Source organism: Gigantopelta aegis, chromosome 1 (genome assembly GCF_016097555.1).
Source record: "Gigantopelta aegis isolate Gae_Host chromosome 1, Gae_host_genome, whole genome shotgun sequence".
Lineage (NCBI taxonomy): Eukaryota > Metazoa > Mollusca > Gastropoda > Neomphalida > Peltospiridae > Gigantopelta > Gigantopelta aegis.
Genome location: NC_054699.1, coordinates 173894 through 192382, shown reverse-complemented (window position 1 = coordinate 192382; position 18489 = coordinate 173894). Strand labels below are relative to the sequence as shown.

General features: G+C 41.5%; 1 protein-coding gene across 1 annotated transcript in view; it reads left to right on the top strand.

The window, feature by feature from the left end:
- The first annotated feature begins 322 nt into the window (after window positions 1–322).
- The window catches only part of LOC121368759 (PCI domain-containing protein 2-like), an 89422-nt gene continuing 71255 nt past the window's right edge, over window positions 323–18489 (top strand). Inside the window, exons 1-2 of the mRNA XM_041493517.1 lie at window positions 323–380; window positions 5958–5999. Coding sequence (XP_041349451.1) covers window positions 345–380; window positions 5958–5999 — 78 coding nt within the window. The 5' untranslated portion in view covers window positions 323–344. The remainder of the gene's footprint in view (window positions 381–5957; window positions 6000–18489) is intronic.

Genomic DNA, 18489 nt, shown 5'->3' with positions numbered 1-18489 from the left:
CTCGGTACTAGACCTAACTAATCACCAGGAACAGAACGCCAGTGGGCACACACACACACACACACACACACGCGCGCGCGCGCGCACACACACACACACACATATTATAAAGCGTATTTAATTTATCTCAATTGCGCTCGCTTTTAGGTTTTATCTAGTTAATATGAAATATGTCTACAAGATGGTCTAAAGTTTTTAGACAGCACAGACTCATAATATTTGTCGTAATAGAGTACTCCTAATAGCGTATGCGCCGTTCGTTTAGTGGTCTGTCTGACTCTAAGCTAGTCGTAAACTGCTTATGAGTATCAATATTTAAAGCATAAGGGAAGTAACTCAAGAAAATGGCGCATGTTTCTTTAAATTCATTTATGCACTCGGTAAAGTTTACTATATTTAATGATTTACTAGTGATGGTTATCGCTATTGGTTTGCATAAATAAAATAGACAATTCATAGATCGATTATTAATCGATTATAATCTTTTTAGGTCACATTTAAATCTCTGAAGTGAAACGAATTTAACGAATGTTACCATCGAGTCGATCGACGTCCCAAAGTTCACGACATAAATGATAAACATGAATACGATATCGGATATTTACGGAAATACTATTCTACATTTCGATGCAAAACTTTATATAGATTAAACAGGAAAAAACCTACAATGTGCAAGCGCCTGCTCAATCAAACACGTATAAAAATACTACCCAGGACAGTAATCCTTTAAAATAGTAGAGACCAATCAATAGGAGTGAAATAAAACAAAACTGAGGAGAAAAAGAAGAAAAAACAATAAAAGAAAAGAAAACACACACACGAGCACCTGCGCAATTGCTACCCCCAACAGTATTGCCAGAATATAAACGCTTCTCATTTCGTTGGTAAAGTAAACACGGCTCACCCTGCAACGCAGAACATATAAACCAATTAGTTCCTTCTACTTCCCAGGACATTCATAATTCGGCAACCGGTACTACACAAAATAGGATTTTCTACGTCTCGGTCCGACACCGTCCTGGTACCGCAAACAAAACTATTTACTGATCTATACTGCATCACACTGCTCTATTTACTTTGAGCCAATTTTCAGATAAGAGCTTGTACATGTGTATTATAGATTATATGTTTAAAAGCTATTTAAAAGTGGCTAATTTAAATACATTTTATAAGCCAAATACTGGATATTGTAGTCATATTCAGGGAACATTTTGTTTTCATAATATTGATTAGTGATATTTGTAGTCAGTAATTGAATTGAAAATTGATCTCCAATTCCTCTTTAAATAATGTTTTAAAATTGTTTAGATCGCTAAAACTTGCTTAGTGAAATGCTGTGTGAAACTGAATAAAATTTTCCCTGATATTGTATAGCAGTCGACTAATTTGGCAATAACATGACAGGGAAAAAAAGGCCTGTTATTAAAAACGTTTTAAAAATAGCAGGACAAAAGACATACATCCTGTTAAGAAATAACAATACAACCTACAGGAAATAAGATAGTCCCAGGTGAGGGGAGGTACAACCTGCAGGAAATAAGACAGTCCGAGGTGAGAGTAGGTACAACCTACAGGAAATAAGACAGTTCGAGTTGAAGGGAGGTACAACCTGTAGGAAATAAGTCTGTCTGAGGTGAGAGTAGGTACAACCTACAGGAAATAAGACAGTCCGAGGTGAGAGTAGGTACAACCTGCAGGAAATAAGACAGTCCGAGGTGAGAGTAGGTACAACCTACAGGAAATAAGACAGTCCGAGTTGAAGGGAGGTATAACCTGCAGGAAATAAGACAGTCCGAGGTGAGAGTAGGTACAACCTACAGGAAATAAGACAGTCCGAGGTGAGAGTAGGTACAACCTACAGGAAATAAGACAGTCCGAGTTGAAGGGAGGTACAACCTGCAGGAAATAAGACAGTCTGAGGTGAGAGTAGGTACAACCTACAGGAAATAAGACAGTCCGAGTTGAAGGGAGGTACAACCTGCAGGAAATAAGTCTGTCCAAGGTGAGAGGAGGTACAACCTACAGGACATAAGACAGTCCGAGTTGAAGGGAGGTACAACCTGCAGGAAATAAGACTGTCCGAGGTGAGAGGAGGTACAACCTACAGGACATAAGACAGTCCGAGTTGAAGGGAGGTACAACCTACAGGAAATAAGACTGTGCGAGTTGAAGGGAGGTACAACCTACAGGAAATAAGACAGTCCGAGTTGAAGGGAGGTACAACCTGCAGGAAATAAGACTGTCCGAGGTGAGAGAAGGTACAACCTACAGGACATAAGACAGTCCGAGTTGAAGGGAGGTACAACCTACAGGAAATAAGACTGCGAGGTGAGAGGAGGTACAACCTACAGGACATAAGACAGTCCAAGGTGAGGGGAGGTATAACCTGCAGGAAACAAGACTGTCCGAGGTGAGAGGAGGTACAACCTACAGGACATAAGACAGTCCGAGTTGAAGGGAGGTACAACCTACAGGAAATAAGACTGTGTGAGTTGAAGGGAGGTACAACCTACAGGAAATAAGACAGTCCGAGTTGAAGGGAGGTACAACCTGCAGGAAATAAGACTGTCCGAGGTGAGAGGAGGTACAACCTACAGGACATAAGACAGTCCGAGTTGAAGGGAGGTACAACCTACAGGAAATAAGACTGCGAGGTGAGAGGAGGTACAACCTACAGGACATAAGACAGTCCGCGGTGAGGTGAGGTACAACCTACAGGACATAAGACAGTCCGCGGTGAGGGGAGGTACAACCTACAGGAAATAAGACAGTCCGAGGTGAGGGAAGGTACAACCTACAGGAAATAAGACAGTTCGCGGTGAGGTGAGGTACAACCTGCAGGACATAAGACAGTCCGAGGTGAGGTGAGGTACAACCTACAGGACATAAGACAGTCCGAGGTGAGAGTAGGTACAACCTACAGGAAATAAGACAGTCCGAGGTGAGGGGAGGTACAACCTACAGGAAATAAGACAGTCCGAGGTGAGGGGAGGTACAACCTACAGGAAATAAGACAGTTCGCAGTGAGGTGAGGTACAACCTACAGGACATAAGACAGTCCGAGGTGAGAGTAGATACAACCTACAGGAAATAAGACAGTCCGAGTTGAAGGGAGGTACAACCTGCAGGAAATAAGACAGTCCGCGGTGAGGGGAGGTACAACCTACAGGACATAAGACAGTCCGCGGTGAGGGAGGTACAACCTACAGGAAATAAGACAGTCCGAGGTGAGGGGAGGTTCAACCTACAGGACATAAGACAGTCCGAGTTGAAGAGAGGTACAACCTGCAGTAAATAAGACAGTCCACGGTGAGGGGAGGTACAACCTACAGGACATAAGACAGTCCGTGGTGAGGGGAGGTACAACCTACAGGAAATAAGACAGTCCGAGGTGAGGGGAGGTTCAACCTACAGGACATAAGACAGTCCGAGGTGAGGGGAGGTACAACCTACAGGACATAAGACAGTCCGAGGTGAGGGGAGGTACAACCTACAGGAAATAAGACAGTTCGCGGTGAGGTGAGGTACAACCTGCAGGACATAAGACAGTCCGAGGTGAGGTGAGGTACAACCTACAGGACATAAGACAGTCCGAGGTGAGAGTAGGTACAACCTACAGGAAATAAGACAGTCCGAGGTGAGGGGAGGTACAACCTACAGGAAATAAGACAGTCCGAGGTGAGGGGAGGTACAACCTACAGGAAATAAGACAGTTCGCAGTGAGGGGAGGTACAACCTACAGGACATAAGACAGTTCGCGGTGAGGGGAGGGTTTGCCTGAAAAATTAGGACACATAAGATGTATTGTAGAGCATTATGGGATCCATTATAACACAATGACAGTTAAATAACAAATGAGCTAATCGTACATATTTATTGTTGTGCTCAACACATCCATTTCTTGGTGTGTGGCTACATGTACACATCTGATCAATACATCCATTTCTTGGTGTGTGGCTACATGTACACGTGATCAATACATCCATTTCTTGGTGTGTGGCTACAAGTACACGTGTGATCAACACATCCATTTCTTGGTGTGTGGCTACAAGTACACATGTGATCAACACATCCATTTCTTGGTGTGTGGCTACAAGTACACGTGTACGTGATGAACACATCCATTTCTTGGTATGTGGCTACATGTACACGTGTACGTGATCAACACATCCATTTCTTGGTGTGTGGCTACATGTGCATGTGCGATCAATACATCCATTTCTTGGTGTGTGGCTACATGTACACTTGTACATGATCAACACACATCCATTTCTTGGTGTGTGGCTACATGTACACTTGTACATGATCAATACATCCATTTCTTGGTATGTGGCAACATGTACACTTGTACATGATCAACACATCCATTTCTTGATGTGTGGCTACATGTACACATGTACGTGATCAACACATCCATTTCTTGGTGTGTGGCTACATGTACACGTGTACGTGATCAACACATCCATTTCTTGGTGTGTGGCTACATGTACACGTGTGATCAATACATCCATTTCTTGGTGTGTGGCTACATGTACACATGTACGTGATCAACACATCCATTTCTTGGTGTGTGGCTACATGTACACATGTACGTAATCAACACATCCATTTCTTGGTGTGTGGCTACATGTACACGTGTGATCAATACATCCATTTCTTGGTGTGTGGCTACATGTACACGTGTACGTGATCAACACATCCATTTCTTGGTGTGTGGCTACATGTACACATGTACGTGATCAACACATCCATTTCTTGGTGTGTGGCTACATGTACACGTGTGATGGCTACATGTACACGTGTACGTGATCAACACATCCATTTCTTGGTGTGTGGCTACATGTACACGTGTGATGGCTACATGTACACGTGTACGTGATCAACACATCCATTTCTTGGTGTGTGGCTACATGTACACGTGTGATCAACACATTCATTTCTTGGTGTGTGGCTACATGCATGTACACATGTATGTGATCAACACATCCATTTCTTGGTGTGTGGCTACAAGTACACATGTGATCAACACATCCATTTCTTGGTGTGTGGCTACATGTACACGTGTGATCAACACATCCATTTCTTGGTGTTTGGCTACATGTACACATGTGATCAACACATTCATTTCTTGGTGTGTGGCTACATGCATGTACACATGTATGTGATCAACACATCCATTTCTTGGTGTGTGGCTACAAGTACACATGTGATCAACACATCCATTTCTTGGTGTGTGGCTACATGTACACGTGTGATCAATACATCCATTTCTTGGTGTGGCTACATGTACATGTGTGATTATCACATCCATTTCTTGGTGTGTGGCTACATGTACACGTGTACGTGATCAACACATCCATTTCTTGGTGTGTGGCTACATGTACACGTGTGATCAACACATCCATTTGTTGGTGTGTGGCTACATGTACACGTGTACGTGATCAACACATCCATTTGTTGGTGTGTGGCTACATGTACACGTGTACGTGATCAACACATCCATTTCTTGGTGTGTGGCTACATGTACACATGTGATCAACACATCCATTTCTTGGTGTGTGGCTACATGTACACATGTACGTGATCAACACATCCATTTCTTGGTGTGTGACTACATGTACACATGTACATGATCAACACATCCATTTCTTGGTGTATGGCTACATGTACACGTGTACATGATCAACACATCCATTTCTTGGTGTGTGACTACATGTACACATGTACGTGATCAACACATCCATTTCTTGGTGTATGGCTACATGTACACGTGTACATGATCAACACATCCATTTCTTGGTGTGTGACTACATGTACACATGTATGTGATTAACACATCCATTTCTTGGTGTGTGACTACATGTACACATGTATGTGATCAATATGTAAGTATGTACATATGATGTGAGATGTTCATGTTCAATACAAAGTAAAATGTAGTTTGTTTTTTCCACCAGTTGGATGAGGCACTAGCCACAAAAGATGGAACTACGGCTGCAGTGAGTATTATTTGACATTATACATTATAGATACTTTCAAAGACAAAATGTCCACCCTGATTATTCAGTGTTGAGTAACTACATTCATTATGCATGGAATACTTTGTTTACAAAATTTTGATTAGTAGCATTTGTGGTCAGTTGAACATTGATTAGTAATAGTAGCTACATGTTCATATAACTGTTTAATGCTAAATTGTGGTGCGATCTCTGAAACTTTGAACATTGATTAGTAATAGTAGCTACATGTTCATGAATATAACTGTTTAATATGTTAAATTGTGGTGTGATCTCTGAAACTTTGAATATTGATTAGTAATAGTAGCTACATGGTCATGTACATATAACTGTTTAAATGTGTTAAATTGTGGGGCCATCTCTGAAACTTTGAACATTGATCAGTAATAGTAGCTACATGTTCATATAACTGTTTAATATGTTAAATTGGATGGGATCTCTGAAACTTTGAACATTGATTAGTAATAGTAGCTACATGTTCATATAACTGTTTAAATGTGTTAAATTGTGGGGCCATCTCTGAAACTTTGAACATTGATTAGTAATAGTAGCTACATGTTTATGTACATATAACGGTTTAATGGTAAATTGTGATGCGATCTTTTAAACTTTGAACATTGATTAGTAATAGTAGCTACATGTTCATATAACTGTTTAATGCTAAATTGTGGTGCGATCTCTGAAACTTTGAACATTGATTAGTAATAGTAGCTACATGTTCATGTACATATAACGGTTTAATGGTAAATTGTGATGCGATCTTTTAAACTTTGAACATTGATTAGTAATAGTAGCTACATGTTCATATAACTGTTTAATGCTAAATTGTGGTGCGATCTCTGAAACTTTGAACATTGATTAGTAATAGTAGCTACATGTACATGTGATAGTGTTTGTATATAGTTTTAATTGTTTTGACATGTAGTAAGTCTAGGTATTGTCATCTATAATAATTATTTTGACATGTAGTAAGTCTAGATATTATTATCGATTACTCGGGTATTGAGATACAGATGTGCGACTGTAGGCACGTGCGTTGCGCCTTCTATTGTTCTCTTGGCTATATAAACTCTGGTTTGTAGGATGTTTGACTACGATATAATGCTCGGTTGGATTCACTGCTGGAAGAGGGGAAATATTCGGTTCTTATTCGTCGTTTGTGCACGTGATGACGTGACGGATAACTTCGTTACTGGGACAGCTTGGTCCACATATTTGAGCTGTAAAGAAATAAAGAATGAGAAAATATGAATAAACCTGAGTAACATTCCACCTCGCTGTCGTCTGTCGTCTATTTGAACCCATTATGATGCTGCTACATTTGGAGCCGACGTAGGGACTCGAACCCTAGACCCTCGCTATTAGTTCTGAACAGCTGAAACTCGGAAAAAATATAATTAAGCAACATCTTGATATATTTTCAACAAGTGACACAGATGTGGGTCACACAGATAGAGTAGTGCATAGGATTGAGTTGACAGATGAACGTCCTTTCAAGCAAAGACACAGGCGAATTCCCCCTTCAATGTTTCAAGAGGTTAAAGATCATCTTCAACAATTGTTGGTGAGTGGTATTATTAGACGTTCGAATTCACCTTGGTCTTCCAATGTAGTTTTAGCTAGGAAGAAAGACGGTCGTTTGAGATTGTGTGTCGATTTTAGACAACTGAATAGTCGTACTGTGAAAGATAACTATTCATTGCCACGCATTGAGGAAATGTTTGATGCATTAAAGGGGTCAAAGTATTTCAGCACTTAAGACATGAAAAGTGGTTATCACCAAACTGAAGTAGCAGAAGAACACAAAGAGCGAACTGCATTTACGGTAGGGCCTCTTGGGTTCTTCGAATACAATTGCATGCCATTTGGGTTATGTAATAGCCCCGCCACATATCAACGGTTGATGGCCAACTGTTTTGATGGTCTTGATTTGAATATTTGCCTAATTTACTTGGATGATATAATAGTATTTTCAAATACATTTGAGGAACACCTTGAACGATTGGAACAAATTTTCAATCGCATTAGGGAGTGTGGGTTGAAACTGGCTCCCAATAAGTGTTTCTTTTTCAAGGACAAGATAAAGTTTTTAGGCCATATTGTTTCTTCAGAGGGCATTGAAGCTGATCCAGGTAAAGTTCAACGAATAAACGATTGGCCTATACCAAAATCTTCTGATGAGGTACGACAATTTCTAGGGTTTGCAGGCTATTATCGCAAATTTGTCAAGGATTTCTCTAAGCTTGCAAGACCACTTTATAGCTTGATGAATAACACAAAAGGTAGTAAGTGTGCTAAGTTGCCTGCAGAAAGTGGTCATTGGAAATGGGGTGAGGAAGAAGAGAATGCATTCCGAGAATTGAAATCCGCTTTGTCAACTCCCCCAGTTCTGGGCTATGCCGACTATAGTAAGGAGTTTGAACTTCATATTGATGCTAGCATTCATGGTTTGGGTGCTGTTCTTTATCAAATTCAAGATGGACAAAAGAGAGTAATTAGCTATGGTAGTCGTGGGCTAAGCAAGTCTGAAAAGAATTATTCCGCTTATCGTTTGGAATTTCTATGTTTAAAATGGGCAGTGACAGAGAAATTTCACGATTATTTGTACGGCAGTTCTTTCACCGTATTCACTGATAATAATCCATTGACCTATGTTCTCTCTTCAGCTAAACTCGATGCCACAGGTCATCGTTGGCTTGCTGCTTTGGCTGCTTATGATTTTAGGTTGGTGTATCGATCAGGAAAACAAAATGCTGATGCCGATGGACTATCTAGGTTGCCCGGTTTGATGGCTAAAGATGGGAAACATATTGATAAAGAGTCGGTAAAAGCATTATGTAGTATTATGGAGACACAGCCATATGTAGAATCTTTGTGTATGTCTGCATCAGTATTAGATGATGTTGACGAAGGACAGAGTATTCAAGATATGACTGAACGGGACTGGAGAAGGGTACAGTCATGAGATGATGATTTATGGCCATGGATAAATTTTGTTAGAAATAACAGAAAGCCTAAGAGGTTTGAGGTTCCGACGACAAGACATAATTCTGTAATGCTAAGAATATTTGATAGTCTGTTTTTACAACATGGTGTTCTTTATAGAGAAGTTGTAATTAATGATCAGACAAGACGGCAGTTGGTATTGCCAAAATCTCATGTTCAATTAGCAATTCACGGTTGTCATACAGACATTGGTCATCCTGGTAGAGATCGAACCTATTCATTATTGCGAGATCGATTTTTTTGGCCAGGTATGTCAAAGGATGTTGAAATATTTATACAAAGCTGTGGTAGGTGTCTAAGGAGGAAATCGCCCACCAATTTGACAGCTCCATTGGTGAGTATTACAACGTCACAACCGTTAGAATTAGTATGTTTGGATTTTAAGTCACTTGAACAATCTAAAAGTGGTGAAAAATATGTACTTGTCATTACAGACCATTTCACCCGGTATGCCTTGGCATTGCGAACAAAGAACATGTCGGCTAAGACAACAGCAGAGACGTTCTTTAAAAATTTCATAATTCATTACAGTATTCCCCAACGAATTCATACTGATCAGGGTGCCAATTTACTGGAAAGTTGATACGCGAGTTGTGCATTATTCTTAACATCAAAAAGTCGAGAACTACGCCGTATCATCCGATGGGTAATGGTATATGTGAACGATTTAACAAAACACTTTGTGATATGTTGGGTACACTAAATCCTGATCAGAAAAAGGACTGGAAAAATCATATAGGGCCCCTGGTACATGCATATAATTGCATTCGTCATGAGTCAACTGGGCAATCACCATTTTTCCTGATGTTTGGGCGAGAACCAAGACTTCCCATTGACTTAGCATTTGGTATAGACATAAACTGAGGGTGTAAATCCACTTTTGAATATACTAAGGCATTAAGGGAGCGTCTCGGCAATGCTTATAAACAGGCGTTTGTAGCGTCTAAGAAAGCTCAGGAGAGACAGAAAGTTGGGTTTGATTTTAAAGTTCGTGGAGCTACTATTGAGGTCGGTGATAGGGTGTTAGTTAAATCGTTAGCGTTTGATGGTAGACATAAATTGGCCGATCGTTTTGATCAGGATGTGTATATAGTTGTAGACCAGCCCAATATTGATATCCCCGTATTTATTGTTCAACCTGAGGCAGGACATGGAAGGAAAAGAACTTTACATAGAAATCATTTGTTACCAATAGGGTCATTGTTTTATTCTGAGAAGCAGGGAGTTAAAGTATCTACGTCTACAAAGAAGCATCCAGTATCAGTGTCACGAAGTCAAAATCTTCCTGATAATGTGGATTACTGTGATGACTCTGATTCTGATATGATTGAGATAGTAGTTGACACTGTGAAGTCTGTTACCGATGACACTTCTGCTGTTGGTTCTGAATCTATTGGAAATGGGTCGGCTACACAAGAGGTTCAGGGTGACGACTCGGATGCTCTTGTGGTAGAGGATGAAGCTCCAGGTGGTGACGACCACGCGTCAGGACATTCGGATATGTCTGACACCGAGGTACATCCAATTCAAGTAGAAATGGTTGAATTGGGTCAACCGTCGGATGGAAGTCGTACTTCTAAGTCTGAAGATTTGTCAAGTATAGAACCAAGACGTTCTACGAGAGTTGGAGAAAAACCTGCTTGGATGAAGTCGGATGAGTATGTTATGAGTCATGTCATTAATGATTCAGAGTTACGCCAGCGACTTAAATTTATTAAAGAGCTTGCTTCTCAAAATGTGTTCGATCAAGTTAACGGTTCAGTACTCGGGTGTATCCTTTCTCTGGTTGACGCGCCGCCATCTAAATGACGAGGATGTCATTTAAAGTTGGGGGGGGGAGTATGTGATAGTGTTTGTATATAGTTTTAATTGTTTTGACATGTAGTAAGTCTAGGTATTGTCATCTATAATAATTATTTTGACATGTAGTAAGTCTAGATATTATTATCGATTACTCGGGTATTGAGATACAGATGTGCATTTCTTGCATGTGCAACTGTAGGCACATGCGTTGCGCCTTCTATTGTTCTCTTGGCTATATAAACTCTGGTTTGTAGGATGTTTAACTACGATATAATGCTCGGTTGGATTCGCTGCTGGAAGAGGAGAAATATTCGGTTCTTATTCGTCGTTTGTGCACGTGATGACGTGACGGATAACTTCGTTACTGGGACAGCTTGGTCCACATATTTGAGATGTAAAGAAATAAAGAATGAGAAAATATGAATAAACCTGAGTAACATTCCACCTCGCTGTCGTCTATTTGAACCCATTATGATGCTGCTACATACATATAACTGTTTAATATGTTAAATCGTGGTGCGATCTCCTGTCCTTCAAGCACGCTCACGTGGCCAGTTGTATTTTGTAATGTTGTTTACGTGTATTACAGGAACTCCTGTCCTTCAAGCACGCTCACGTGGCCAGTTGTATTTTGTAATGTTGTTTACGTGTATTACAGGAACTCCTGTCCTTCAAGCACGCTCACGTGGCCAGTTGTATTTTGTAATGTTGTTTACGTGTATTACAGGAACTCCTGTCCTTCAAGCACGCTCACGTGGCCAGTTGTATTTTGTAATGTTGTTTACGTGTATTACAGGAACTCCTGTCCTTCAAGCACGCTCACGTGGCCAGTTGTATTTTGTAATGTTGTTTACGTGTATTACAGGAACTCCTGTCCTTCAAGCACGCTCACGTGGCCAGTTGTATTTTGTAATGTTGTTTACGTGTATTACAGGAACTCCTGTCCTTCAAACACACTCACGTGGCCAGTTGTATTTTGTAATGTTGTTTACGTGTATTACAGGAACTCCTGTCCTTCAAGCACGCTCACGTGGCCAGTTGTATTTTGTAATGTTGTTTACGTGTATTACAGGATCTCCTGTCCTTCAAGCACGCTCACGTGGCCAGTTGTATTTTGTAATGTTGTTTACGTGTATTACAGGAACTCCTGTCCTTCAAGCACGCTCACGTGGCCAGTTGTATTTTGTAATGTTGTTTACGTGTATTACAGGAACTCCTGTCCTTCAAGCACGCTCACGTGGCCAGTTGTATTTTGTAATGTTGTTTACGTGTATTACAGGAACTCCTGTCCTTCAAGCACGCTCACGTGGCCAGTTGTATTTTGTAATGTTGTTTACGTGTATTACAGGAACTCCTGTCCTTCAAGCACGCTCACGTGGCCAGTTGTATTTTGTAATGTTGTTTACGTGTATTACAGGAACTCCTATCCTTCAAGCACGCTCACGTGGCCAGTTGTATTTTGTAATGTTGTTTACGTGTATTACAGGAACTCCTGTCCTTCAAGCACGCTCACGTGGCCAGTTGTATTTTGTAATGTTGTTTACGTGTATTACAGGAACTCCTGTCCTTCAAACACACTCACGTGGCCAGTTGTATTTTGTAATGTTGTTTACGTGTATTACAGGAACTTCTGTCCTTCAAGCACGCTCACGTGGCCAGTTGTATTTTGTAATGTTGTTTACGTGTATTACAGGATCTCCTGTCCTTCAAGCACGCTCACGTGGCCAGTTGTATTTTGTAATGTTGTTTACGTGTATTACAGGAACTCCTGTCCTTCAAACACGCTCACGTGGCCAGTTGTATTTTGTAATGTTGTTTACGTGTATTACAGGAACTCCTGTCCTTCAAGCACGCTCACGTGGCCAGTTGTATTTTGTAATGTTGTTTACGTGTATTACAGGAACTCCTGTCCTTCAAGCACGCTCACGTGGCCAGTTGTATTTTGTAATGTTGTTTACGTGTATTACAGGAACTCCTGTCCTTCAAGCACGCTCACGTGGCCAGTTGTATTTTGTAATGTTGTTTACGTGTATTACAGGAACTCCTATCCTTCAAGCACGCTCACGTGGCCAGTTGTATTTTGTAATGTTGTTTACGTGTATTACAGGAACTCCTGTCCTTCAAGCACGCTCACGTGGCCAGTTGTATTTTGTAATGTTGTTTACGTGTATTACAGGAACTCCTGTCCTTCAAGCACGCTCACGTGGCCAGTTGTATTTTGTAATGTTGTTTACGTGTATTACAGGAACTCCTGTCCTTCAAGCACGCTCACGTGGCCAGTTGTATTTTGTAATGTTGTTTACGTGTATTACAGGAACTCCTGTCCTTCAAGCACGCTCACGTGGCCAGTTGTATTTTGTAATGTTGTTTACGTGTATTACAGGAACTCCTGTCCTTCAAACACACTCACATGGCCAGTTGTATTTTGTAATGTTGTTTACGTGTATTACAGGATCTCCTGTCCTTCAAGCACACTCACGTGGCCAGTTGTATTTTGTAATGTTGTTTACGTGTATTACAGGATCTCCTGTCCTTCAAGCACGCTCACGTGGCCAGTTGTATTTTGTAATGTTGTTTACGTGTATTACAGGAACTCCTGTCCTTCAAGCACGCTCACGTGGCCAGTTGTATTTTGTAATGTTGTTTACGTGTATTACAGGAACTCCTGTCCTTCAAGCACGCTCACGTGGCCAGTTGTATTTTGTAATGTTGTTTACGTGTATTACAGGAACTCCTGTCCTTCAAGCACGCTCACGTGGCCAGTTGTATTTTGTAATGTTGTTTACGTGTATTACAGGAACTCCTGTCCTTCAAGCACGCTCACGTGGCCAGTTGTATTTTGTAATGTTGTTTACGTGTATTACAGGAACTCCTGTCCTTCAAGCACGCTCACGTGGCCAGTTGTATTTTGTAATGTTGTTTACGTGTATTACAGGAACTCCTGTCCTTCAAGCACGCTCACGTGGCCAGTTGTATTTTGTAATGTTGTTTCAAGCGTGTATTACAGGAACTCCTGTCCTTCAAGCACGCTCACGTGGCCAGTTGTATTTTGTAATGTTGTTTACGTGTATTACAGGAACTCCTGTCCTTCAAGCACGCTCACGTGGCCAGTTGTATTTTGTAATGTTGTTTACGTGTATTACAGGAACTCCTGTCCTTCAAGCACGCTCACGTGGCCAGTTGTATTTTGTAATGTTGTTTACGTGTATTACAGGAACTCCTGTCCTTCAAGCACGCTCACGTGGCCAGTTGTATTTTGTAATGTTGTTTACGTGTATTACAGGAACTCCTGTCCTTCAAGCACGCTCACGTGGCCAGTTGTATTTTGTAATGTTGTTTACGTGTATTACAGGAACTCCTGTCCTTCAAGCACGCTCACGTGGCCAGTTGTATTTTGTAATGTTGTTTACGTGTATTACAGGAACTCCTGTCCTTCAAGCACGCTCACGTGGCCAGTTGTATTTTGTAATGTTGTTTACGTGTATTACAGGAACTCCTGTCCTTCAAGCACGCTCACGTGGCCAGTTGTATTTTGTAATGTTGTTTACGTGTATTACAGGAACTCCTGTCCTTCAAGCACGCTCACGTGGCCAGTTGTATTTTGTAATGTTGTTTACGTGTATTACAGGAACTCCTGTCCTTCAAGCACGCTCACGTGGCCAGTTGTATTTTGTAATGTTGTTTACGTGTATTACAGGAACTCCTGTCCTTCAAGCACGCTCACGTGGCCAGTTGTATTTTGTAATGTTGTTTACGTGTATTACAGGAACTCCTGTCCTTCAAGCACACGCCAGTTGTATTTTGTAATGTTGTTTACGTGTATTACAGGAACTCCTGTCCTTCAAGCACGCTCACGTGGCCAGTTGTATTTTGTAATGTTGTTTACGTGTATTACAGGAACTCCTGTCCTTCAAGCACGCTCACGTGGCCAGTTGTATTTTGTAATGTTGTTTACGTGTATTACAGGAACTCCTGTCCTTCAAGCACGCTCACGTGGCCAGTTGTATTTTGTAATGTTGTTTACGTGTATTACAGGAACTCCTGTCCTTCAAGCACGCTCACGTGGCCAGTTGTATTTTGTAATGTTGTTTACGTGTATTACAGGAACTCCTGTCCTTCAAGCACGCTCACGTGGCCAGTTGTATTTTGTAATGTTGTTTACGTGTATTACAGGAACTCCTGTCCTTCAAGCACGCTCACGTGGCCAGTTGTATTTTGTAATGTTGTTTACGTGTATTACAGGAACTCCTGTCCTTCAAGCACGCTCACGTGGCCAGTTGTATTTTGTAATGTTGTTTACGTGTATTACAGGAACTCCTGTCCTTCAAGCACGCTCACGTGGCCAGTTGTATTTTGTAATGTTGTTTACGTGTATTACAGGAACTCCTGTCCTTCAAGCACGCTCACGTGGCCAGTTGTATTTTGTAATGTTGTTTACGTGTATTACAGGAACTCCTGTCCTTCAAGCACGCTCACGTGGCCAGTTGTATTTTGTAATGTTGTTTACGTGTATTACAGGAACTCCTGTCCTTCAAGCACGCTCACGTGGCCAGTTGTATTTTGTAATGTTGTTTACGTGTATTACAGGAACTCCTGTCCTTCAAGCACGCTCACGTGGCCAGTTGTATTTTGTAATGTTGTTTACGTGTATTACAGGAACTCCTGTCCTTCAAGCACGCTCACGTGGCCAGTTGTATTTTGTAATGTTGTTTACGTGTATTACAGGAACTCCTGTCCTTCAAGCACGCTCACGTGGCCAGTTGTATTTTGTAATGTTGTTTACGTGTATTACAGGAACTCCTGTCCTTCAAGCACGCTCACGTGGCCAGTTGTATTTTGTAATGTTGTTTACGTGTATTACAGGAACTCCTGTCCTTCAAGCACGCTCACGTGGCCAGTTGTATTTTGTAATGTTGTTTACGTGTATTACAGGAACTCCTGTCCTTCAAGCACGCTCACGTGGCCAGTTGTATTTTGTAATGTTGTTTACGTGTATTACAGGAACTCCTGTCCTTCAAGCACGCTCACGTGGCCAGTTGTATTTTGTAATGTTGTTTACGTGTATTACAGGAACTCCTGTCCTTCAAGCACGCTCACGTGGCCAGTTGTATTTTGTAATGTTGTTTACGTGTATTACAGGAACTCCTGTCCTTCAAGCACGCTCACGTGGCCAGTTGTATTTTGTAATGTTGTTTACGTGTATTACAGGAACTCCTGTCCTTCAAGCACGCTCACGTGGCCAGTTGTATTTTGTAATGTTGTTTACGTGTATTACAGGAACTCCTGTCCTTCAAGCACGCTCACGTGGCCAGTTGTATTTTGTAATGTTGTTTACGTGTATTACAGGAACTCCTGTCCTTCAAGCACGCTCACGTGGCCAGTTGTATTTTGTAATGTTGTTTACGTGTATTACAGGAACTCCTGTCCTTCAAGCACGCTCACGTGGCCAGTTGTATTTTGTAATGTTGTTTACGTGTATTACAGGAACTCCTGTCCTTCAAGCACGCTCACGTGGCCAGTTGTATTTTGTAATGTTGTTTACGTGTATTACAGGAACTCCTGTCCTTCAAGCACGCTCACGTGGCCAGTTGTATTTTGTAATGTTGTTTACGTGTATTACAGGAACTCCTGTCCTTCAAGCACGCTCACGTGGCCAGTTGTATTTTGTAATGTTGTTTACGTGTATTACAGGAACTCCTGTCCTTCAAGCACGCTCACGTGGCCAGTTGTATTTTGTAATGTTGTTTACGTGTATTACAGGAACTCCTGTCCTTCAAGCACGCTCACGTGGCCAGTTGTATTTTGTAATGTTGTTTACGTGTATTACAGGAACTCCTGTCCTTCAAGCACGCTCACGTGGCCAGTTGTATTTTGTAATGTTGTTTACGTGTATTACAGGAACTCCTGTCCTTCAAGCACGCTCACGTGGCCAGTTGTATTTTGTAATGTTGTTTACGTGTATTACAGGAACTCCTGTCCTTCAAGCACGCTCCAGTTGTATTTTGTAATGTTGTTTACGTGTACGTGGCCAGTTGTATTTTGTAATGTTGTTTACGTGTATTACAGGAACTCCTGTCCTTCAAACACGCTCACGTGGCCAGTTGTATTTTGTAATGTTGTTTACGTGTATTACAGGAACTCCTGTCCTTCAAGCACGCTCACGTGGCCAGTTGTATTTTGTAATGTTGTTTACGTGTATTACAGGAACTCCTGTCCTTCAAGCACGCTCACGTGGCCAGTTGTATTTTGTAATGTTGTTTACGTGTATTACAGGAACTCCTGTCCTTCAAGCACGCTCACGTGGCCAGTTGTATTTTGTAATGTTGTTTACGTGTATTACAGGAACTCCTGTCCTTCAAGCACGCTCACGTGGCCAGTTGTATTTTGTAATGTTGTTTACGTGTATTACAGGAACTCCTGTCCTTCAAGCACGCTCACGTGGCCAGTTGTATTTTGTAATGTTGTTTACGTGTATTACAGGAACTCCTGTCCTTCAAGCACGCTCACGTGGCCAGTTGTATTTTGTAATGTTGTTTACGTGTATTACAGGAACTCCTGTCCTTCAAGCACGCTCACGTGGCCAGTTGTATTTTGTAATGTTGTTTACGTGTATTACAGGAACTCCTGTCCTTCAAGCACGCTCACGTGGCCAGTTGTATTTTGTAATGTTGTTTACGTGTATTACAGGAACTCCTGTCCTTCAAGCACGCTCACGTGGCCAGTTGTATTTTGTAATGTTGTTTACGTGTATTACAGGAACTCCTGTCCTTCAAGCACGCTCACGTGGCCAGTTGTATTTTGTAATGTTGTTTACGTGTATTACAGGAACTCCTGTCCTTCAAGCACGCTCACGTGGCCAGTTGTATTTTGTAATGTTGTTTACGTGTATTACAGGAACTCCTGTCCTTCAAGCACGCTCACGTGGCCAGTTGTATTTTGTAATGTTGTTTACGTGTATTACAGGAACTCCTGTCCTTCAAGCACGCTCACGTGGCCAGTTGTATTTTGTAATGTTGTGTAATGTTTACGTGTATTACAGGAACTCCTGTCCTTCAAGCACGCTCACGTGGCCAGTTGTATTTTGTAATGTTGTTTACGTGTATTACAGGAACTCCTGTCCTTCAAGCACGCTCACGTGGCCAGTTGTATTTTGTAATGTTGTTTACGTGTATTACAGGAACTCCTGTCCTTCAAGCACGCTCACGTGGCCAGTTGTATTTTGTAATGTTGTTTACGTGTATTACAGGAACTCCTGTCCTTCAAGCACGCTCACGTGGCCAGTTGTATTTTGTAATGTTGTTTACGTGTATTACAGGAACTCCTGTCCTTCAAGCACGCTCACGTGGCCAGTTGTATTTTGTAATGTTGTTTACGTGTATTACAGGAACTCCTGTCCTTCAAGCACGCTCACGTGGCCAGTTGTATTTTGTAATGTTGTTTACGTGTATTACAGGAACTCCTGTCCTTCAAGCACGCTCACGTGGCCAGTTGTATTTTGTAATGTTGTTTACGTGTATTACAGGAACTCCTGTCCTTCAAGCACGCTCACGTGGCCAGTTGTATTTTGTAATGTTGTTTACGTGTATTACAGGAACTCCTGTCCTTCAAGCACGCTCACGTGGCCAGTTGTATTTTGTAATGTTGTTTACGTGTATTACAGGAA